Here is a 24,943-nt window from a genome sequence, read left to right as displayed (position 1 = left end):
CTTATTCTATTTAATACAGTATTTTTCTTAACAGCTGTTGTTTGAAGTATATGGGTATTGGAAATACAGGGACAAATAAAATCTGTTCTATGATATGAACAGAAGTCAATGGTGAAAAATTCTCCCTATTCAAGATGGTTGATTTAGAAAATCTGTTCTTCCCAATCCTGATTTTTTGAGAAAAAAATTATTGAAATTATTATATCATCAGCTTCATTATAAAGTGAAGGCATATTTTATGTGGCCAGGAAAATATATTTCATATAGTCAGGTGGATGGATAGATGATAGAGACAAAAGTATAGGAATTACAAATCTTTATCATATCAGGCTCAATCACGTTAAAAGACATAATGTAACTTCATTGACTATGCTTTTTGATACATTCATGCTGTTATTCAGCATCTCAATGAACATAACTGACATATATGAACACCCTAGTGTTTATGTGATTATATATTTTTTTAATAAGTGGATAGGAGCTGTGTTAGGAAACAGTGTCCATACTTCTTAGATACTGGTAACATGTGTACATGACTGAAATGTATAAAAAAGGTTGAAAGTTTTAAAATGCACTCCTTTTCTCCACATTGTTCAAAGATAAAGAAGTTGTAAGCAGACTTTTCTTTGTATTATCAGACTGAAACACTAAATATGTAAATGGAAATAGTTTTTATTCCCACCTGACAGAATAATGAGAAATCATTTTTTCAGATGGAAATTTATTTTTGAAACATTGTGTAGTGAGTAACAATGCATTGTAATTTAAATTTTCTAATTCATATTCTTCATACAGTAACATAATATTTGTTAAGGGAAACAGGTGTTTGTATAAAGAAATTGGGAAACTGGTGAATGTGTTGATAATTTTCCAAACTATAGACAAAATTCAAGTCTTTCATATATGTGCTTAACTTACCATATTTTAAAGTAGATTGCAAAAAAAAAATACCAATTTAAAAGTAAAAACTGTTATTACAAAGACCAAAGTCATCAAATTCAAAAGCAAGAGGGCAAAAAGTAGAACAAAGGAATTCATGTTATTTGAGAAGGGGAGAAACTATCATTAAAAAGTAGAGGTTCTCAATATAATCTTGAACCTGTCCCTCAGCCTATCACTGTGTTATCTGCAGGCACCAATGGGCATCTGCCCTGAGAATAGATTATTAGCACTTTCTGCCTATTTTATTAATTAATTGAAGTGGTATTTAAATCCCACTTTTGGTATAAAGTACAGAAAGTGAGACAGAACAATAACAAAGCTCATGAAATAAAGTAAATGTCTTCCCTCAAGAATCAATATTCAATTTTTTTCTGTCTCTATGATGTATAAATACAACTAACAATATTTTAATAGTAGCCACCATATCCCATTTGGAAAAACTGCTAAGGATAAATAACATGTTTTAACATCCCTGTTAACAATGTGGTCTAATAACATGAACAATGTATCATATATAAAATTCAAGGCAAATTTTTTTTCCTGGATTTAAAAAGATGCTTTTGGCCAACCTACAGTTATAATTTTATGACGACTCTCAGGGTCTATAATTAATAAAAAGGAGAAGTCTAGACAAAGAGATTAGCATCTCCGATTTGATGGTCATTGAGTCACAAATGTTCTGTGCCACCTTGACTTTAGTTTTTCGTTCTTCCCCTTGCTCTTCTGCCCATGAGACCCTCTCCTGAAATTAATAGGTTTAGCAATTTTGTCATCATATTAGTCCATTCTAATCTTAACTGGCCAAAATCTGCTGTTTATTCTGCTTTGTTGAAAGCTGGTGCTGATAAAGTAAAATGACAAAATATTGCTATGCCTCCCTGGGAGAAATAACCATCAATAAAAACATTTACATAAAACCATCATTTATAGGAAGTATTCTTATGTTTAGACATATTTGGATATCTCTCCTGGGTTCTACAATTTTATTCCTGAGTCAGAACTTTATAGAATAGTGAAACTCCTATCAAAGTAACTATTCAATCTGTCCAGACCTATGTAGCTAGCTGGTAATGTTTCTGCTGTCATGTATACTTGACCTCAAGATATACTGACCAAATATTTAATTTGGTTTCTCTGTATAAATACTACATACCTTTTTACTGTCTCCATTAACTTAGGGATAGATTAACTTCATGATTACTTTTACTGAAATGATCAACTGGAAATTGTTGAAATATGTCTGCTAAGTAGCTTGTAGTGATTTTGCAAATACCTTGTAAATATTGAACTTTAAAATACAGTGACATCTTATATATCAGGGCACTAATCTTCTGCCAACTTCAGATCTCTAGGATAGTGCTCAGACTCACCAGTGACACCAAAATGCTTCTGAGAATCACAAAACTTTTGCTTGAACCCACATACCTGAACCTTATCTCAGGTTTAATGGTTTTTCAATAACAGCCAGCAAAACAAAGGCAAACTGTCTCACCAGGAAATTAGAAGTAAACTGGAAGATATTTTAGAGAGGCACAGTGACAAAATTAGTTAACTATCACAGCCTGAAAAGAGAAAAAGTACATAAAGCTCTATGCAGAGAGATTATGGGATACTAGTTGAGATGAACCCGGGACATCAGGACAATATTAAATTACACCTAGTAATCTGAATGATCAAGTAGGAAAATACTGTATTTTTAATCTAACTTCTATCCAAAATATTTCATACTAAAAACATTGCTTTGGTGCTTTAAGGAGTAAGCCCTGATGTTCAACCATATAGATACTTACTTCTCAAAATTTACAAACACATTGGGATCCTACTAGAACATGGATTCTTATTTAGTTGATCTGGGGGGTGTAGGCAAAATTCTATATTTCTAATACACTCCCAGCTGATGCTTACAGCTTTTCTAGCAAGGGTATAGCATTAATTTCCAATAATATCAGATAAATAAGATGTTACTGTATTTGAATTCAAATACTTTTGACATCTCAAGTTAAAACATACTACTCAGTTGGCAAGTTTATGTTACATACAATTCATTCACTTTGGAAATAGAAAATAGCATTAAAATAAACAAACTTTTAAAATATGAAACATATTAAGAGGGAAATAATAGTGCATTATTCAATTTTCAACCATAAAATAAGCATGCATGATTTTATTGAAATTTGAATTTAGTCAATACTGTGAAAGTATTGTGAGCTCTATCACACTAAGCCACAGTCAATAGAATTCTGAATTCTCTTGAATTATATTGTTTCATCATTTTTACATATGGAGAGTAGGCAATACACAAGGCAGGTTTTGGAGATTTTTTTTTTGAAGGATACTTCATTTTCTGTTAATGGTGAAAAATTGTGCTTTGTTCAATGGTGAAAAATCAAGACTATTCTTTGATTAAAAAAATGCCCAGACAACCATTTTCTGGTTCTGCATTTCATGCACATGAATATTGTGCATTAGAAATATTCTATAAATAAACTGGAGCTGGGAGAACTGATATACTATAATACATTGTAAGTTATGGACTTACGGCCTTTATGAGCATTTCACATACTATATAAATTCTTAACCCTCACAAGTTCCTTTATACTGAGTTTATGAAATACTATTTTCCAATGACATTAACGTGAGACTTCTGCGATCTTACTACATCTGTATTGACGCTGTGCTTCTAGATGCATCATTGCCTGTTTGACCCTTTCCCACCTCAGTAAGCTTTCTCCGGGGTGAGATTTCTGTGATGCTCCAAAAAATTCTTTAACTTGAATGGCTAAACTTAATTATGTTCGTTATGCATAGTGTTCGTAGAGAGTGTGTGTGTGTTTGTGTGTGGGGTTGTGGGGAGGGAAGTGGGGGGCATGTGCCAGGGAAAATTGTGGGTGATATCTATAAATGAGATATGACTTCAAGTGTTCCTTAAAAGGTCAACATACACATAGGTAAAAATCTGAAAAACTTTATATTGGACAATAAGGAAAATAGGTTCATGATTCTACATGATATACAGAACATCCCCACAATAACTCTCACTTTGTAATTCTATCTTTCATTAAAAATCAGGATGTTGTAGACAGCAGCTGTATAAACCCATTACCTGTAAAATCTTTTACTATAATTTTTTTCCATTTTTTTATGAAAAGTAAACTACATGTCCCAAAAAGAGCTCTGTGAAGCTAGGGATGAAGAATAATCTATGTTAATCAACAAAATATAAATGATTACTTAGTAAATTATCTCTTGTTTATTAAAATGAAAATAAAATTCAAGACCCAACAGAGCAGCTAAATGTTTACATGATATGTTATTTAGTGAATTGAGAGTCTGTCCAAAAAGATTTTCTGGGAAGAACAATTAAATTGATACAAATGGGAGTGCAAATCTGCCTCTTTAAACTTTAAAGCATATTGTTCAAACTTTAAGCTTGTGTGCATGATATAAATTCCATACATTGTTTTCTCAGGGACAATAAAAAGCACAGTTTATCAAAAACTGAAGTAAAAATAAAAATAACTTTTAAAAAATTGGTCACAGTTTCGTCATTGGTATATGGAGGTTGTTCCAGGGGCCCATCCAAAGCTCTTCTTCATCTGATTGCGTGTGGTCACTGTGAAATTCCAGTGCCTCCTTGATGTTCTTACTGTCAACTGTAGACTCCTGTTCAACTGTGCTTTTCAGCCTGTTCCCCAATGGCTTTGCGGCTGTTCTCTCAGTCCCCACAGGGCAAGGGGCAAATGTAACCAGAGTTGGTCCTGTGTTCATTTTCTCAGCAGAAAATGGCCCCTTGGATAATGTGTTTAGGGGGACATTCTCCTCATGAGTTACTGACAATTTGTCTAGTTTCTTAAAGTGCCTTCCTAATCGCATGGGAGAAGCAATTTTTAAGTTATCAGTGAGGCAGGCCCGGCGGGTTCTCACCACAGAACCATTCTGTGCAATATATATATTGCCATTGATGTTACTGTGAATATTAGTATTGTGAAGACGGTTTCTCTGACATTCAGGTGCACTGTCTTCTCCAGCTGAGCTAGTTTCATAATCTCGATCAACAACTAACTTGATCATTCTTTTTCTTGCCCACTGTCAAAAAAAAAAAACCAGTATGTGAGTCATTATCAAAGGCATTAAAAGGTGAAAGATTACAATGCCTGTAAAATTCAAAATCTTAGGTAGTAGCTCTCAAAGGTAAATAACTCAAAGGAAGTAGAGGGAAGCAACTCTTATTAACATCAGTTTCTTTTCCACCAGTTGGTTTTAGAGTTTCCTAATTTCTGAAGAGAGTGTTGCTAAGTTAGGAAACAGACATTTCTGGAAGCACTTTATTCTTTTAGATCAAATCACTGCTTCATGTGAAAAATAAAATGTGTATAATTTATAGTTGACTAAGATCTGAATCATTGTTTGAGAGCTGCTATACTTTTCAGAAAAATTAACTTGAAAGAAAGGCACAGCATTTGTGTGTTCTGTTCATGCTGATACTTCTATACCCAGTATTTTAAAGATATTTTTAAACCTGCATTCTAATTAATCTTTCATTATTAGCCACACTTTATGTATAATTTAATGCATTTATTCATTTGAAGTATCCTGTGTTTTCTGGGTCATCTCATTTAAATATGTAACTCAAAAAAATATCTTCTCAGGTTGCATTTTCTTTTTTTAGTATTACACAAAAAATGAAAACTAATTATTGTAAATTTTCCTTTAGTAAGCAACTGGAACACAATGGCCTTTTCACAAATTTATTTTTCTTTTACCAATCCAGATTGAAAATGGCAAGAAGCAAAGGTTAAAACAGTATTCTCAAAATACTATTGCATTTTTGGGATACGTAAACTACTAACCCACTGCTGTAAGTAAGCCATGCTTTTTGATTTCAGGATAGTATTTTAAAATCATTATGTTTACTTACCCAAGGCCAAAATTATAACTGTTACAATTTATTTTTTCTATATCCTCTTTAACTCATATCCGTAATGGAAAAGAATGGTAATAAATTTATTTTTCAAAATATTTATTTCATTTAATTCCTAATATTTGAAAGCTCCAGATACAAACCTAGGTAAATACGCCCATGACATTTCTGATATACTTTTGCAAGTTGAAATATACATATATTCAGAAGTAGACTTTTATAGATCTCATTTGCTGCAGCTTGTCCTAAGCATTTGCTTTCAAAAGACAATATAAATAGCACCCTATATATTCCATAATCCATTTCAATAGGAAGGGCCTCATTGGTAAGACAGAGAAGGTCACACTGCATGAACAGAAATCCTACTGGAAAATATTAAATATTGATTAACTCATCGCGTGTCTTCTGAATTACTAATATAGGAAAGATGAGTCAGTTTTGTTCTAATAACACTAATACACAAATCTATCTGGAAGCCTAGATATCACTTTTCTGGCATGCTTCTAATCTTAAATCAGATAAAAATCATGATCGGTTTCCTCCGCGTCAAGTGGCGCTTCAGAGAACACACGGAAGCACTGCACACAGGGGCACTCAGCACTGCAAACTCCCACCTACTGCCATCTCTTTCAGAGGGCCGTGTTGTAACCCTCACTGGCTCCCGGAGACTTCCGTCGGGGTGCACGCTTGCTTGATTCGTACTCTGGCACCTGAAAGCCCCACGGACCTCCGGACTGACTTTCACTACTGCTGCTGACCGATCCTGACTCCTCCTCACTTTCCAAACTGCTTTCGACCGAAGCTGATTCTGCACTGCCCTCCTCAGTGGCATCTTGAGACTCACGGTCTGTCGGTTCCCGCTCAGCGGTCAGCTCGCTGTCCTCTCCCGCTGGGTGCTCGTCTTCTTCCACCTTTGGCACTTCTGGCTCTTGGGGTGCTGCTTCTTTTCTGCCTTTGACTTCCTTGACCTCTTCAGCAATGGGTCGTCTTCTTGCAATAAAGATGTTTTTCCTTGCCTTTTCTCCTTCCGACTCTGTAGATTCTGACTCATCTGATGCAGGCGTAGAACTTTCCTCCTCCTCAGACCGTGTCTCTGACCCAGACCCCTCCTCCGTTGTCTCAGACTCACTGAACTCCGACTCCTCCTCACTGTACTCAGTGTAGTCACTTGAGGATTCTTCCTCTGACTCTACGGTGCTTTCTGTAGCTTCATCTTGGTCCAGAGTTAACTTCAAATAATCCTTATCTTCTTCCTCAAGGCCTCTCTGCCACTCCTCACCCTCCAGGCCTGTGACCTCTCTTCTGTCCGCCAGTCCTCTAACTTTCTTAAAGATCATCGGGAATATCCTGGCTCTCTTCCATGTTGTGTATGTAGGCTCAGGTGCTGGTGGTTTTTCCAGAGTAACAACTACTTCCTCCTCACTAGGCTCTCTAATTTCAACTTTCGGTTTTTTAATTTCCTTGGCCTTTTCCTGAAAATCATGAAAATGCAATTGAAGCATCAGCTGGAGGATGGTTATGACATGACTCTGTCCCACATAAACTAAGCAGGAATGAGTCTGCAGAGTGAGTTTCATGCGTGTTATAGAACTACTTCCAGGGAACAATCACACAATTCTCTACTGTTTATCCCCACTGCATAGACATAATAAGTGATAAAGGAAAAGTAAATTATTTTAGTTTTGGATTGTACTTTATAATACCAAAATCTAATGTTTTCTCATTCTTTTTGTTATTCAAAATTTATTTTGCATCTTGGAAAAAGAGAAAGATATAATTATTGCCTTTTCCTTTTCCCATTCCTAGACTTTGATTAATTGTTTTATGTATTTCTTTTAACAAAATTTTAAAGAATCAGGAAATTATGATAGTTTATCTGAATAGTTTATGGAAAATTTAACTATTTTCTTAATTTTGAACAGAGTAAAACAACAGTGAAATTTATTTGAGTGGTTTTTTTTTTGATAAATGGTCAAAGTAAATATTAAATGCAAAGTATAAGAATCTGATATAAATGACTCATGTTAATTTTTAAACACAAATGACAAAATTCCATTAATAATATTGGTGGTAATATGCTACTATTTTCTGATACCTGAAAGATGGAGAATGCACTTTTTCATGACTTTCAGGTATGCTAGATAATGTGGGAATCAAAGTTACTACTGTTTTGCAAAATAGATTTTATTGTATGTGGTTATAATATTTTATTTATGGGGTAACATTTAGGATTTTAGAAAATGTAAATTTTATTGTGGCTTTATTCTAGGTGTTTGACATTTCATAGAAGAAAATAAACATAAAAATGAATTTCTGTAGACAAGGCAATGACATGGCCAGCATTATTAAATTTCCATGGAAAACAAATGAATAGGATTTCTGATTTTTGAAACACTACGTAGCCTGCTATTCAAATAAGGTTAAAAAATACTCGTGTTGTAATATTAACCTTACATAAGAAAATTATAGTACTTACCTCTTCCTCTTCATATTCCTCATCAGCTTCACCAACTACCTCACCATATTCCTCTTGTCCAACAGGTGGTAACAAACGACGGCGACTTCCATATTGAGGCATTTCATACCTGTAACAGAAACTTACAACTAAAAACATGTTTTCATGTGGTCTGTGTAACCATAACTGGTCTCTGTTTTCCTCTTTTTCTGCATCATTCAATAAACAGATATTTATATAGCATCTATTAGGTGCCTTTGTAAACTAGTTATAAAACCACAGGTCAAGAACTATAACCTGATGACCAATGATTTTGGCCATAATGGTGCCCTGGAATAAAAATAAAAAGTACTGAGTCATTTCAGATTTAAACTTTTGGAGAAAGGGGAGTAAAAAGAAAGACATTTTGTTCCTTATATAATAAGCTTATTCAGAACATAAAGTCTCTAAAATAAAGATCTGCCTCAAACATGATCTGTAATGGTCTGTACATTCTTCTACTATATTTTTCAATTAACTTATCTGTATAGAAGTAACTTTTGAAATGCTTCTACTTGGACTTTAAAGTACATTTTCTTCTTAATTTCTCTTGGGCAAATCTTAAGAATGACTGGTTAGATAAAGTGTTAAACATCTCATATGAAAGAAATGGTGAATTCAGGAATTGAGCAAATATGTTTGACTTTTATTTCTCACTTAGATAACTGAATGATTTTACTGAATTTTTAGTTGTAGTCAATATCAATATAGAACATCAAAACAGAACTCAATATAGAAAGGTGGATAAAACTTGATTGAAATTAGTACATAAAACTAGATATATAACTCATTTTCAAAGGTGAAACTGATGAAATGGAATTTATAAGACAAATACTAGTAATAATAATCACTTAATAAATCATTAGTCATAAAAATATTAAGATACTGGATAAACAAATCTGACGTTGTACCCATGCTCATAACTGTAATGCTCTTGTCCATATTCCTGGCCAGGATCAATTCCAGACTCCATGGATAACTCCTATTGTTCAAAAAGAGAAATTGCATTTGAAAATAAATTCTTATCATATTTTAGCTCAAAGTCAGAATTCCAGACCTAGATTTGATGACTCTCAAAACACTCCTGCCAAAATAAGTTTACTTACCAATGTTAGTTAAACGTGTTCAAATATTTTTCTCTGGCTATAACAATTTTACATGAAATAAAGTTATTGGAACTAAAGATGTAAAAAAATCAATTTTTTCTTATGGTAAGTCTGCCAGTGATTACAGATGAGAACCTGTTTTTGAATAATTTTAAAAAGTGCCAATAGACTTTTAATATTTCACTCTATTTTAACTTATATTATTAACAGACCTCGGCTTTAAGGAAAATTAGAAAAAGAATGTTATTTTCAGCATTGTTTCATCTTCTAATAACAGTTTTCTAGTACCTAGAACACTTCTATTCATCAAAAGCTATTCTTATAAAAAGGTTCTGATAATACCATTTATACATCAATAAAAAACATTAATATGTGCTATCTCCCAGGGATATTTACGTTTTAAAGCATATCGCTAACTCTGAATTTTTTTAAAGAGAAATTTGGCAGGGAACAGGCCCTGTCAAGGTTTCCAGTTCTAAATTCTAGACAATACTGACTTTTGTCACTCTGCTCTTAAAGAAAGATGTTTTTCCTGAGACACACATATAGAACTAGTTGTAAGTAACTATTACATTCAGTTTTATTTCCCTTTTTAATGATATTTTAACATTTCAGTAGGTTGAACTACAGAGATAAACCAATTAACTTTACAGTGAAGTAAGGAAAGGCAGGGAGGAAACCATCTAGGTATCCACAGGAAAATAGGCAGGTACTTATTTCTAAGATGTATTATTTGTAAGAATGAATTTTATTGGCCCAAGTAGAGTAATGAATTAGGCAGGTAAAGACATCCTCTGAGGGCAGAAAGATATTGAAAATGTGGACATTCACAGCCTGAATGATGGATATGGCCAATGACCCTCATTTGCACTTTGTTTGGAAAACATGATTAGAAAAATTGAATTAGTTGCCAAAATTCTAATCAGAAAATGTTTTAAAAAAATTTGGATTTTGATTTCTTTTGAAAAATAAAAAGACAGCAACACTGCCCTCATGATTTTACATGTCTTGAATTTAATTGCTGGCACTACTCCTTAGAGCAATCATGTTTTCTTGTGGTTACTAGTATATCCTCAGACATACTGTTTTATGTTTATACAGTCACCATGGGATCTCCCACCTGTTCTTTTAGTTAACATCTAATAAACTCCATTCATTTATATTATGTCTTTCAATGTTAATTTAACTTTTTAATCCCTCTACTCTACTATTTGATGGCTTTACAGTTTACAAATACTGAGTGAACCAACTGCAAAGGAATGAGGTTTTGATGTTAAAACTGCTTCAGCTTACCTATTAGAATAACTAAAAGTTTTTAAAAAGGAAAAAGATCAATAATATCATGTTTTGACAGTGACATGGAGTGACTGGAACTATCGTATACTTTTGGAGATCTTATAAATTAGCAACATTTGGAAAATATTTGGCAAGAATACTAAAGTCAAGTTTATGTATATCTTCTCACAGAAATTCAATATAGTTCAATTTATATCCCCAACATAAGTGTATACAATTGTGCCCTGAAATACCTCATTTGTCACAGCCAAAAGCTCGAACCAATGCATTTACCAGTACATCCCACAACAATATCCTACATTTAGAAAGAAGGATATACTATCATTTGTGACAACATGGATGGAACTTGAGGGCATTATGCTAAGTGAAACAAACCAGAAAAAGAAAGACAAACAATGCATGGTATCACTTTTATGTGGAATATAAAAAATACAAAAATAAGAAGTCAAAGTGTAGAAACAGAGAATAGAAAAGTGGCCATCAGGGACTGCAGGCTGAGGAATAAGAACTTGGTAAAAGAACTTAAGCTCTAAGATGAATAAAGTCTGAAGATCTAGTGTAAAACATGGTGATTACCATTGAAAACACTGTATTGTGTAATTGAAATTTGCTAAGGGAGTACAGCTTAAACGTTCTCATCAAAAGACATAAATACAAAAGGTTATGGACCTGCTAATTACCTAGATAATGGGAATTCATTCATAATACCTCTATATATCAAATCACTGCAATGTACACTTTGAATGTCTTATAATTTTGTCATTTATAGCTTAAAGAAACATACACACACACACACACACACACACACACACATATATGGCTTTACATATTTTAAATATTTAAGTATTTATGTTGGGGGAAAAAAAAGGTGCCAGATGAGTGGTTAGGGAAAGGAGAAATAACATCTGAGTGTTGACATGGAGGGGCTTTTGAAAAGCCAGTAGGTAGGGGACATGAACTCTGTAAAATCCATCTACCTGTGCAGTACGATTTATGTACTTTTATGTCTGTAGTTTTGATTTAACAAAAAATGTTTATATAGGAAAAGGGGTGGGAAATGAGGTCAAGAGAGACCAATAAGAAACTGGGACAAGGTGAACGTCTAAATTTAAGTTATCAAAACTAAATACTTTAAAAATACTTATGTTTCATATTGGTAGGTTTAGACTTTTGCTGCTTCTAAAACCCAAAGTAATTACATTGGTTTAAATGAAACAAATGGGCCTCAGAATTAATACTTTTAAATTGTTAGGCCAATGCATGTTTAACCTAATACATACAGAGACTAAGAAAAGATCAGAAAATGATTTTGAATTTGAAACCCAATTGATAAAGAAAAGGTGGTATTTATATACAATGGAATATTACTCAGCCTTAAAAAAGAAACAAGTCCTGCTATATGTGACAACATGGATGAACCTTGAAAACATTATCCTAAGTGAAATAAGCCAGTCATAGGACAAACGCTGCATGATTTTACTTATACAAGATACCTAAAAAAATCAAATTCATAGAAGCAGAAAGTAGAATGATGGTTGCTGGGGGTAGGGGGAAATGGAGAGTTGCTATGCAATAGGTATGAAGTTTTAATTATGCAAGATGAAAAAGTTCTAAAGATATGCTGTAAAACTGTGCTTATAGTTAAGAATATTGTATTATACTCTTAAAAATTTGTTAAGAAAGAAAACCTCAAGTTACATGTTCTTAACAATTTTAAAAAAATGGTTTTGCAATAGAATTTTAATAACTTTCAGCAGTAATAAAAACAAGTATTTATGGAGACAATGTAACTTGGTGGATTTCAGATTTTAAAAATCAGATAATTATCTTTACAAATGCATACTATTTTTTTCCTAAAAGGAAAATAGAGCTCAGCTCTTGCTAGCTACAACACATATCCAGCAGCAGATGACTTCAAAATATATAATAGGATAGAAGCAACTGGAAAAAAACCTAGGAAACTTAATCCCTGATTCAGTCAGTCGATCCATAGTCTGAGTTGGGTAAGAAGACATGGGAGCTCATAGAAGGGAATAATCTGAAGGATCCCTCTTGGATTCTTACACCAGCTATTACTGAAGGACAGAACATCATCTCTTCAGCAAAAAAAATAAAATTGCAGAAGGACCTGGTGACCTAGGTTGACCTGGACAGACAGTAGAAAGTTGACCCTTTTTGCTGCTCCCTATTGCCATCCCCTTAGGAGGAGAATCTTAAGAGTTTGGAAAATCATACTAGGTAGCATTCTAAAAGTGACTTTATGGGCAAATGCTTAATGTTTTTAAGTCATTTTTGCTGAACACACAGAGAAGATATAAACTTAATTTAGTACCTTTCGAGCCAAGTATAATAATAAAATGATCAAACAAAAATACCAATAACAACTACCATTTACTGAATTTCTTCCTACTCTGTCCCAGTTACTGAGTAGGAGTTTAAGTATTCAATATTACTGCCAACATTTTATAGAAGATGAAACTGTTGCTCAGGAAAATGCATCTGTTGACTAAGGTTTTGCATCTAGTAATTGGCATTTGGATTTTAAATCAGAATTCCCTGGTTCAATAGTCTATGGAGATGCCTCCATGGCAATGTTTGCTAAAACTTTACAGAAGTTTGAATTCCTGCCATTCAACTTTCAGATTTTGGGGAGTAAATTCTAACCACAAAATTCCTTTCTTTAGCAAAGCTAAGATTCTATTGTTAAGGAAAAAGAATAAAAGAAATACCTTTTTAAAGTGGAGCTTATAAAATACTAAATCTGCCAAAGGAAAGAGATACTTAACATTTACATCACTTTTAATTTTTTTTAAATCTAGGCAGTATATATAGCATAATCAATAAATATAAATGACATGCAGCTACTATATAACTCTGAATATATTTTTCTCATTGCAGTAGAAAATGACTTAGACCCTTTGAAATAGACCTGTGCCCAAAGGCAGGGTTTTGAATCACACAAAATGATTAAAGACCATTGGTCATAACTCAATTACTTCCTTCTATTATTTCAGCACAAGATGTCAGCATTCTTTCCTCAAACTTTGCTTAATCTAAATCCAATCTCAGGAATAGTTCTGATGAATCTAGGTTCATGAAGGCAACCGACAGATCAGGTTCATGACTTGTCTCATTCAATGCCAGCTTGTTTTTAATAGGAGCAAAGGTCTTAGTTATCTAATTCCTTAGAGAATAAAGCTAAAAACTTGGAATTTCTGCCACTAACAAGCAGGAGGAAGTGATTTGCTTATTTATTGATTTTTTTAAAAATGTAAAGCCCTTTCTTCTTTGACCTGTAAAATCATGCCACCTTGGCAGCACCCAACTCTACCTACATGTAAGATGGACCAGTATTGTGAAGGTTCAGCGAGGTTGAAACGAAAAAGAAAATTGATACCTCTGGTTTAAGAAGAGAAGGTCTCAGCAGCTGCTGTTGCTGCTAAAGGAAATTAAAATAGAAAAAGGTTTAGAAAATAATTCAGATGGGAAAAAGAGCTTATGATCAGAAGAGAGAAAAAAAAGATCACAGCTTAAAACTGGTTACCTTGGGGTTATGTTTTATTACTTATGTGATAGCTACCAACAACATTAAATACTATTTTGGCTACTCATGTTGGAACATAAAAAAAAAATTTGTTTTTAATTTCATCATTGTTTTACTTAACACAGAAGTTAACCTTAATAAAGAAAAATGTATAAATAATTTTTGGCTTTAATTTCATCATTTTAATTAACATAAAAGTTAATAACTTTAATAAATAAAAATGAGTAATTTATAGTACATAGTACTATATGTACAAAGTACTTGTACTCATAGTACAAAGAGTTACTTCTAGTACTAAAAGCACTTGGAAATGTTACACAATTGTTTTTTAACAAGTTCAACCTAGTTTTAAATTGTCCCTTTTTTTTCTCCCCAATCACATTAAATGTAATCAGGTTCATTAGGAAGAAGGGTAGAGTACACAAAATAGTGTAGCTGTAATATAGTCATCATCATAAGACATGCTTCCCATTTTTCTTTTTACCAAAATGTGGACTGTTCATACTCAGGCATTAAGAATGTTTTTGGAAATGCTTCTGGAACTAGGGGATTATCCTTCCTCGGATTTTGCAGGCATCACTTCCTTCTGCCTCTTCACATGACCCATTCTTTCATAAAGGAAACAGTCTCTTATTGATCCGCTTCATGAAAATTTATACTTTAGCCAGATTGGAAATAAGATACACAAGTAAAATTTTGGCTTATCAGCCCTTGGATTGGAGGTGGTAGTTATACAACAGACATCTTAAAGTAAGTATTGGGAAAGTGGGCATAGAAGTTCTGGGAGATAATTCCAGCAATGAACCAACTGTTTGAAGTCACCATTAGAACTAGTTGACTGAAAAGGTAGACTTTCCATGGTACAGATGTTAGTGAGTTAGTTTAGATAAGGTGTTCATTTAAAGGGGTGGGAAATTTTGTTAGAAATATTCTGATTTAATCTCTTAGTTCTTATATTATCCCTCTATTCCTCAACAGCAATTATGCTAAATGTATTCATCTTGATTTCCAAATAACTTAGAATTTATACATTCTGAACTATTAGCCAATTAGGTCATATCCTTATTTCATTCTCTTCACTGAGAATCTGTATGCTAAGTTCTCAATGACTTCAAAGAGAGCACCACTTACTGTGGCTAGTCAAATACTGTTGGCCAGAATGCCCGGTTTTTTTTTTTGTTTTTTTTTTATAGACCAAGAAACAAATTAGCACAAAAGAAAATCCAAGCTTTCTAATGGGCTTTTTTTTTCTTTTGACTCTTTACAATCTCAAGCCCTAATATGATAGGAAGGAGCCTTGGACTGATAGAAAGAACAAAATTTAAGTAATCCCACAGTTTCTAAATTAGGTTTACAGTTTAGGAAAAAGAAATTTGGGGGAATGTCACAATATTGAGCAAAAGTAATTAAGGTTAAAACATTAATTTATCTTTCAAAAGGTGAGCAGTTGATCTGTGTTCACCCACTGAATAATAGACATAAAGCCCCAAACAAAGAAGCAACAAATAGCATAGTATATTTATATGTTTTGTTGAAATAAAGGAAAATACCCTAGTTTTGAAGGAATACAAGTCAGTGCTGCCTATAATGCAAATATTTCCTGAGCAAACTTGACAGAACATAACACCAGATGGCCCTTACCTCTGATGCATAACCTCTCCTGCAAGGTGGAAACAAAGAAATCAGTATTAAACATCTTGAATTTTCAGACTGAATTAAAATTATAGATAAGGATGACTTTAAAAAGTCTGAGAAAAACTGGGAAGACGATTTTTGCTAAAAAATTTCCTCAGTAAAAAATGTATTTTGTGGTAGTATCAAGACAGGAGGATCAAGGATTTGTCCCTGCTTTACTAAAAACAATTAATGCCCCAGACTTTCCGTATGAACACCAGACCATGCACAATCTATTTTATTTCAATGGTGTATAATAGCACAGTTTGATTCTATATGACCTACTGGATTAAAAATATTCTACACCATCTCTGTCCTAGACAGGTCCTGATACATATAAAATACTCATTTGGGGAAGAAGATGTATTTCACACATGAAAAACAACGGTACAGGATAAAAACTTATTTCCATGACTTGAATATATTCTTGCAAATGTTTATAAGATGACTTTTTTTTTCTGTTTGTGTCATTTTATTCTAAAAATAATGAAAGCAAAATATTTACTAGTCTTTAAGGGTCAACTCTATTATTAGACATAAATGAAAAGATTTTTAACGATGTATTAACCAAACATTCATACTGCAAAAATGATTTATAAAGTTCATAGACTGCAAGTTAGTGAAACATTTGGCTGTACCTGGGAAGGATGAAAGTGTATAGTGTTTTCAATGTTGAATTTCATTTACTTGAAGATTTTTTATTTACTACTCATTAAACAGTTGACCTAAAGTATTAAACTGGTGCTGTTGACCATGTTTTATGGAACTAATAAACAATTTAAATGAGTATTTTTATGAAGAGGTATGTACATAACTTTCTAAAACCTAACAATCAATCACTTTAGGAAATTTCCTTAAAGTATTACCAGACTTTTACAAAATAAGTCTACTTATCTGAATGCATCTTACAACGTGCGTAAGGCATTGTTGATTGAAACTGCTGACAGTAATGGTTGTATAATGTCAACTAATCCTATCAGCAATTTATTATTTGAAATGGTTCTTTCCTCAGTAAAAAATGTATTTTGTGGTAGTAATGAATTTTACAGAGTGCTTATGTGATTCTCCCAATAGTCATGAGAATGATCATCCTTTGGAAATATTTAGAAATTTAGATATTTTCACCTTTTACTCAATTTGTATCAACTTTTACTCGAGATACAGAAAGCTCGTACTTTGGTTTTCATAGTGACATTTAAGTCACATACATTATATAAAATGTCCTGCCAAAGCTAGGCTTTATATTCGAGGATATTTAAACTGCCTCTTTCCATTAGTGATAAAATATCAATAGATGAACTATATTGTTTCCATTAACCTTGTTGTTGCCTTTCATTTGGTTATTTGCATTGTCTGTCTTAACTCAAGGGCAAAAAAAGTGACCAGAAAAGGCGCACAACAGAATCAATATGTACAATTACCTGTGTGCTTTCAATTAACATGACTTTCTATTCGTCTTTATAAGACCAGTCCTATAATATTGAAACATCTTTTTACGTAGTTTATATCCAATGTGTATATTGTTCATCTTACACCACTTGTATGTACTATAGTTTCTTTTTAACAATAAGGAAAATGTGTGGTAACCTATTCATGTCTTTTAATGAGGTACCTAATAATTATGACTAATTGGAACATAAATGCAGGGGGAAAAAAGGATTCTTTTTCTAGAGGTTAGTTGTCAGGTTGTAGAGTTTAGAAAATGAGAAGAAGAGTAATATTTTGGCTTGTGTATGTAAAGCATATTTATAGGTTTCATGTAGAAGATATTCTAATTGACTTTTATGATGAAGCCAGGAATCTCTAGATATAATGTGTCAGTAAAAAACCAGATTAAATATAAAACATGGGAATGGGTATTTCATTTGAAAAGTATAAAATATTAATAAAATTTTTAGATTATACAAATATAAAAATGTTATGTAAAAGGACAATGATTTAGGAAGGTTTTAGGTACCTAATAAAATAGTTATTTGGATTTATTATAATATTTCTTTGGTAAATACTTAGAAGTTTCATTATCAAGGAATTTCTTTTATATTTCCAAGATGTTGATACAAAATAGCTTAAAAAGACACACACTCACATTACAATCTTACACAATTGTGAATAATACCTTGTCAGGGTCCGCCAAATAGCACAAGTTCTCATGCATATGACCAGCTGCCAACAAAACCTCCAACTGAAGTTTTTCAGTAAAAGAAAGAAAAAAATCATGTTCATGAACCTCAAGAAAGAAATTACTCTAGATTTGGATGAAAAGAATCTGAAGCAGAGGAGCTAATCAAATAATTAGTTTACAGATTTTAAAAAAAATCTGATATTGTATGATGTACAACAATTCTTGGGGAAATGTCACATAATCTGAGAGCGGATGAAAACCTTTGAAATGATGCACTGTAGGGCTCTTGAGCCTATATATTAATATATTTACAATGGTACTTATCAAGCAAGATCTTTTGCCTATGTTTTGGAATTGTGCTTTTCTCTGTGCAGATTTATATCTTCTAAAATACTAAAACTGCAGAATAAAATAAATAATTATACTTGTCTTCCAAGTGGGGGTTTACAGGAAATAAAATTCCACATGTTAGATAGAAAAATCAAAGTAATTACTTGATGGTCAAGTGTAGCTTTCATTAAGAAAATAGGAAAGTAGTGTTTATCTTAGCTGATACCTTTAAGAATTTAACAGGCTGAGCTCTAAGCTATAGGAATTTCTTCCTATCAAAAATTTTTATCTTCTTTGCCTCAAAGAGCAAAGGCCCATGTAAAACTGGTGACAGCTCACCAGATATATTCCCTCTGGATTTCTATTTTTAATTTTTATATTTTATTTATATACAACAGGCTAAGTTTGGATCATTTATCCATAGTAATTAAAAGTACGAAAAATAAATAGGTAAAAGTAACTAGGAATGAAGGCAGTAATGCACTTTTCTAAAATTTTAATAGACAAGCATGTTTTATATTTTTGATAAACTTAAGAGAAAATACAATTTTCATTAATGAAATAACCTTTAAATTCTTACTAGGTAAGCCTTTGGAGAAAAAATTTAAACTTCTTTTGATGAAACTTGTTAGAATCTCTTTATTAAACTGGAGATAAATATTTTCTTTGAAGAAGGATCTTATGATAAAATTATGATTAAAGAGATGATATAATAATGCAGACAAGCAAAACTAAAGAGCACTTTCAACATCTGTGGGAACAATGAAATGTCTTACAAAAGTCAACAACTCAAGATTTATTTACATTGTAAGGAAGGGAAAAGAAAGCACAATGAGAAATGAATAGAATAAAACAGCAATTGAAAAAAGTAAAAGATTTATCAAATGTATCAGCATACTAGTAAGATAAAAGCAAGCCAGAGTAAAGAATGTTCTTATAAGAAAACAGATGATTACATCTTATAGCACCTGGGATTTATTTTAGAATCTCACACTATCATTGACTACATTTCTAGATACATAACATCTTACTTTGGTAATATTTCTTCTTACCAAATACACAGGCTTCAAGGAAATAACAGAACCTCTGATGTTATTTTTAAACTTATTTTTAACAATCTACTTTTCCCCTGGAGCACTCTATAAAACTATGATGAAAAAGTAAATGCAAAAGTTACTGTCTTAACATAATAAGCAAGTCACTGGTATAAATTAAGATATCTGACTTCCAAGCCCATATATTCCCATTGAAAAGTAGGTTAAAATTACTTACTTTTTAAATAAATGTAGACAAATAATGCTAGTTCGTAGTTAAGAAAATTAAGGTAAATCTATAACATGAGTTAGTAATGATGAGGTTAATAATCTTTTAAATTAAAAATGAGGAAAAAACAGCACTGCATTGAGTTTAGGGTAAAAGAACCGAATCTTCTTTAATGTTTAAATTTGTCTCCACTCGAAGATTATTGCCAACAGAAGGGTTGTCCAGTTAAAACAGGAAAAGCAAGATTACAGTGAAGTAGATGAACTGGGAGATTGTTTTTCAGTTCCCTTGACAATATTGTACAGATTCTCCTGGTTTTGTTCAGATGTCATTTCTCTATTTGTTATTTCTGAAGGGCAACTAGTTTGAGGTTTTGACATGTGTGTTGGTGGATAGTTTTTTTCTATTTGGCTGTACATGTTAGCAACTGACTTTTCAAGTTCTGCTAGGTTTTTAATATGCTTGAGGATGCCTCTTGGTTCCCTTGGAGGATCTGCATTACACACTGCTGTTGATGTTGACAGCTGTATCCTAGAGGACTTCATTTCCTTGGCTTGTGTCACACTGACAGTGTGTTTAACAACGGGAATACAAACACACTTGGGGGATGGAACTGAAGATGAAGGAGGCAGTGGAGAAGGAAGAGGGGGATATGGTGGAGGAAGAGAAGGAAGTGAAGATAGAAGATGTGGAGGAGAAGTAGAGGGAGAAGGGGGAACAGGAAGTGTGAGAAGTGGAAGAGGAGGAAAAGGAGGAGGAGAAGGACAGGAGAGAGGAAAAGGAGTAAGGACAAGAGGAGGAGGAACAGGAAGAGGAGGAGAAGGAGGAGGAGAAGAAGGAGGGGGAGGTAGATTTGGTGGATGGGGAAGGTTTTCAGAAATGTTCCTTTTGGTTTCAACAGTCAGCATCCAAGTGGGTGTCTCTCTCCTAAAGGGCGGGGAACTTAAAATGCAAGGCATTGAAGGAGAAAGTTCCAAGGAACAGTCAGCAGGAGAAATGATGACATTAGGCTCTTCTTTGAGTTCCACAGTCCTTGAAACAGTTGGCAAAGTGGAGAATGAGGAGTGAGAGCAAGGAGAGGAAAAAGAAGAGCCTGAAGACAGAGATTTCAACTGTTTACTTCCTTGTATAATCAGGGATTCACGTTGCCTTATTTCCTCTTTTTCTGATAAATTTGGATCTTCAGTTGTAAGAAAGGGATTACTTTTACCTCTTGTGTTTGGAGAGGTTCTAATGCTGTCATTTTCAGCTTTCAGTCTGTTGCTTTGCCATTGCTCCAGATCGATGGTTTCTGGTCTATCGGGATGTTCCCACACTGGCATCCTAGGGAAGTCGACTGGCTTGTTCCACATCCTCTGAGTCTTTTCTTTTGGGCCCATGAACTTACTCTTGGCTTTTGTCTTGGGTAAAAAGGAGTCTACAAAATGTTTTCTTAGTGAAAAGTCTGAATCTGTTGGTCTTTGATCTACCTTTTCCTTATAAAGGGTGTTGTGGGTACTTAAGGCTTCCTCATCAGACATCAGTGTGAATTTTCTTGGAGACTTGAGCCGGTTGTTCTTAAGTGATCCATCTATATGAGCATCAATAGTATTGGAAGAAAAGGGTATCACCATGTGCTGATGCTTCCTGTCTTCTGAGACTGATTTATTTCCCCTGCTTTGTTGGAAATGGTAGAGAAGGAAAAGACTTGAAAGAAAAGAAGACAATGAAATGTAAGGAAACAGGTTGTGACATAGCTTTCATGTGAAAGATGTTTTATGATTCTCATTACTACTTCAAACTATAAAGGGCCAAATAATAGTAATCTACTGAAGCATGATATTATTTTTATGTCCCTCTTCTCAAAAGGGCAGGGCAGGAAAAGCCTGAGAGCTGTAAGTAGCATGAGAAATTTTAATTTTTAAAAATGTATCAATCTGTAGACTGACTTTTCTTATTTTCAGTTGATTTGATACAGCAAAGTATTCCTGATCGCACATAACAGTTCTCTCATATATAAATCATAGTTCCCCAAATTGCAGACTGGCATTTTGGCTAATGATTTCATACCCTTTGCCTCAGTTGAGGATGCTCAGAGCTGTTTTGGGAAAAGGATCTGAGCTGTAGCTCATTCAGTACCTGTCCATTATCTCTCATCCCAGTAATTCTAAATTTATGAAGCTAAAAGTATTCTCCTGAGATAAAGCCTGCAAGAGAATAGAGAAAAGAATTTTCAATTCTCCAGATTAAGAGAATTAAAGTCCCAAGGACAGATGGGAGAATTTCACAGAGATCAAAATCACAGCTGAGATACTGAATATATGACAGAATCTTGACAGTTATTTTCTCTTCTATTTCAGTTTTCTATGCTTCAACAGTTTAAAAATACTATCAATATTACAAATAAGAAGAAGGGCTATTGGTATTTCCTTTTAACATGATTTGGATCAAATTTTAGACAAGACTATATTTAATGAAAAGATTTATGTTAAAATAACAGTTTTGATATCACTGAAAGGTTTGCTTATACACTGACACTGAGTTATAGTGGTTGTGAGTGATAAATAAAATTGAATAAATTAAGGGGCACAAATAAGTGCCCCTAATGAAAATATTTGGACCTTTCCTCTGGAAAGGCTGGATTATTTATAGTTTTGAATAGTCTTTTGTTAGACTTTGATCTCAAGCTCAAAGGGAGTGACAGATTTATTTTTGCTAGTGTTTAATATTTACCCAGATAGCAAAAATGAAATGGAAGGGAAATATTTTGAATAAAGATTAAATAACCATATTGAAACATTAAGATGACAGATAAAAGGTAAAAAAAAAAAAACCCTGATATACAAAGCAAAAGTTGTCATTGTGTTATTTGACAAAGATACTAATTATAAGAGAAAATTCTTATAGGTGGACTTGGGCTATCAGGCCCACCATACTAACTCAGAAAGTACAGACAATTTGGACTAAACACACAGCACTTTCCCTGATCTTGAAAAGTCATTTTTAAACAACAGTCTTGACATTATATGGCAACTGTTTTTGTGTAGATCAGTTCTTAGTTAAATTTTTCTTGGAAGGAGCTATCTATATAATTACATCATACCATTTTTGATTGAAAGATATCTACAAATATTGCTAACAAATTATAAATTAGGGAGATTTTGATACTTCTCTTGGTAGGCACAGGTACTATTAGTGAGAACACTTGTTTTAAGCTCATTTCAAGACATCAAAAGGGAATGAGGTGTGGAAGATACAACCTTTTTTTTAAAAGTAAATGACTTCATGGTAAAAGGTAAAGATGACTGTATTTAGAGTAAAACAGCACTTAATCTATTCACTGCATCTTTTTTTTCCCTAGTGCCCTTGAATTAGAATGATATTATTTACTTACTTATGCCTATGTATCCACAGGTGAGAAAGAGAAAACATGCGATAGAAAAAAAAAAGAGTTTTAACTACTGTTAATTCGAGATGATTATGAAAATACTAACAGGAAGGTATTTTAAACATTTAATATTTACATCCAAAAAAGAAAATGCATGTTTCTATATTTTCTTTGTATTTGTTCATAAAGAATAATATGCAAAAATGTTTTAGATAAAACCATATTGGCAATTATTTGGTTGTCTTATTATATGATTATAATCTAGCTATTTCTGATACATTGGTAAAATTCACCTCTTTTAAACATGAATGATTTCAATCCTAAAACAGAAATTATAAATTCTAAGATTTGCTTCTACATTGTAACTGAAAAATTAGTCCACAATGATTTATAAAGAAGATATAAGTATTGTTTAGAAGAAAGTATGTAAGTACTATGATGACAGAGAAATTGTTGAATCTATATGAAGTTATTAATTACTTCAGGAATTTTTACAACTGTTTTTCCTTTTAAAAATATTTGATAATTCACTTGGAAATACTTCATTTTCTAGAAACTTATGATTAGATTCCCTGTGAAAAGTTTTTTAATACACAGATCAAATATTTGTTAAAGATAATTAAATGTGAAGAATTTACAATATTTAAATACATACTGTGATTGCAAAATCCTCTAAGTCCACCACAATTTTTCAAATGAGAATCATCCTTAGGCATTTCTATTTGAAATTATCGCCATTAAACTATATTGTTTCCATATGATGTTATAGTAAGCCCACTTTTGTTAAATAAAAATAAATATATATCCCTCACTAATGTAATATAAAACACAACTTGATACATAAATCTTTTTTAGTTCCTAAAAATTTTTGCTGGTGAGAAGTGGTTAACATAAAGAGAATCAAATCATACTGGCTCAATTCCTATATTCACCAATGATCCAAAAAAAGAGACTATCATTTTGATTTATGAAAAAATATTTAAAGCATGAGTCTTATCTTATATCTTAGAAAATCAAGCTTTAAAGCTGTTTTCAATTCAATTTTAGCATTAAAATATGCATTAAAATTAGTTTTAACATTTTTATAACTTAACATAATCTTGTATTAATATGGCAAATAATATTGACATTTTTGTTTAAAACCAGATTTCCCATTAAAAGGTTCACTTCTTAATTTTTGAGGCTTGCTTTATTCCTACTAGTAAATGATATAAATGTTACATAGCAGATAGAACAACAACCATCAAATTCCAGTTAATAAAAGTTTTCCTGGGTTGGAAAATTTTATAATATCGTTTGTTGTTTCACATTTCATGTCCAGAAACACTTAACTCTTGAATTCTTAAAATATAGACAAGTCAGATATCTCCAAAAGAAATCATGTTAGGAGGGTCGTATCATTGTAGAAACATCTGTGAAATCTTTTAACAGTAATTAAAAGTCTTTCAAAAATGTATGATTTAATATTGCTTAGAGAGTCCAAGTAGTAAAGGAGAAATATTAAGCTATCACAGAAGTCTTTTTTGAGAGGAATGTACTGAAAAGGATACTCTTTAAATGGTCGGGTATTTATTATTTAATTCCTTTTTTTCATTCAGATTTTAATTAGTTTTATGACATCCTAAAATAGTATCTTCTATGTTTAGATGGTAGAATCGTTTTTTAATTAACAAATAGGAGTTGGCTTTCTATACCAAAGCAGGAATTCTTGTTTTATGGCCATGCTTTATTTTCTTCATTTCCTATGAGGAAAAAAACTTTTCAAAATCTTTAATTTTGGAAGAAAAAAATGTCTGCATGATTCTAAAGGGTTAGAGAGTAAATATACCATTCAAGCTATTCATGTGCAAGTGCCTGAAGTTGAATGCTTCTTTCCTCTTTCTC

At 32.6% G+C, this 24,943-nt stretch overlaps 1 protein-coding gene across 1 annotated transcript in view; it reads right to left on the bottom strand.

Moving 5' to 3' along the window:
- Positions 1-3,056: 3,056 nt before the first annotated feature.
- PCDH15 (protocadherin related 15) overlaps positions 3,057-24,943 on the bottom strand; it is a 1,663,341-nt gene continuing 1,641,454 nt past the window's right edge. Inside the window, exons 36-41 of the mRNA XM_073241042.1 lie at positions 18,094-18,159; positions 15,945-15,963; positions 14,157-14,198; positions 9,269-9,339; positions 8,340-8,448; positions 3,057-5,028 (exon numbers count right to left, since the gene is read on the bottom strand). Of these exons, the coding sequence (XP_073097143.1) occupies positions 4,477-5,028; positions 8,340-8,448; positions 9,269-9,339; positions 14,157-14,198; positions 15,945-15,963; positions 18,094-18,159 (859 nt within the window). The 3' untranslated portion in view covers positions 3,057-4,476. The remainder of the gene's footprint in view (positions 5,029-8,339; positions 8,449-9,268; positions 9,340-14,156; positions 14,199-15,944; positions 15,964-18,093; positions 18,160-24,943) is intronic.

The sequence above is a fragment of the Manis javanica genome, chromosome 7 (genome assembly GCF_040802235.1).
Source record: "Manis javanica isolate MJ-LG chromosome 7, MJ_LKY, whole genome shotgun sequence".
NCBI classification, from domain to species: Eukaryota; Metazoa; Chordata; class Mammalia; order Pholidota; family Manidae; genus Manis; species Manis javanica.
This window is presented reverse-complemented; position numbering and strand designations above follow the sequence as displayed.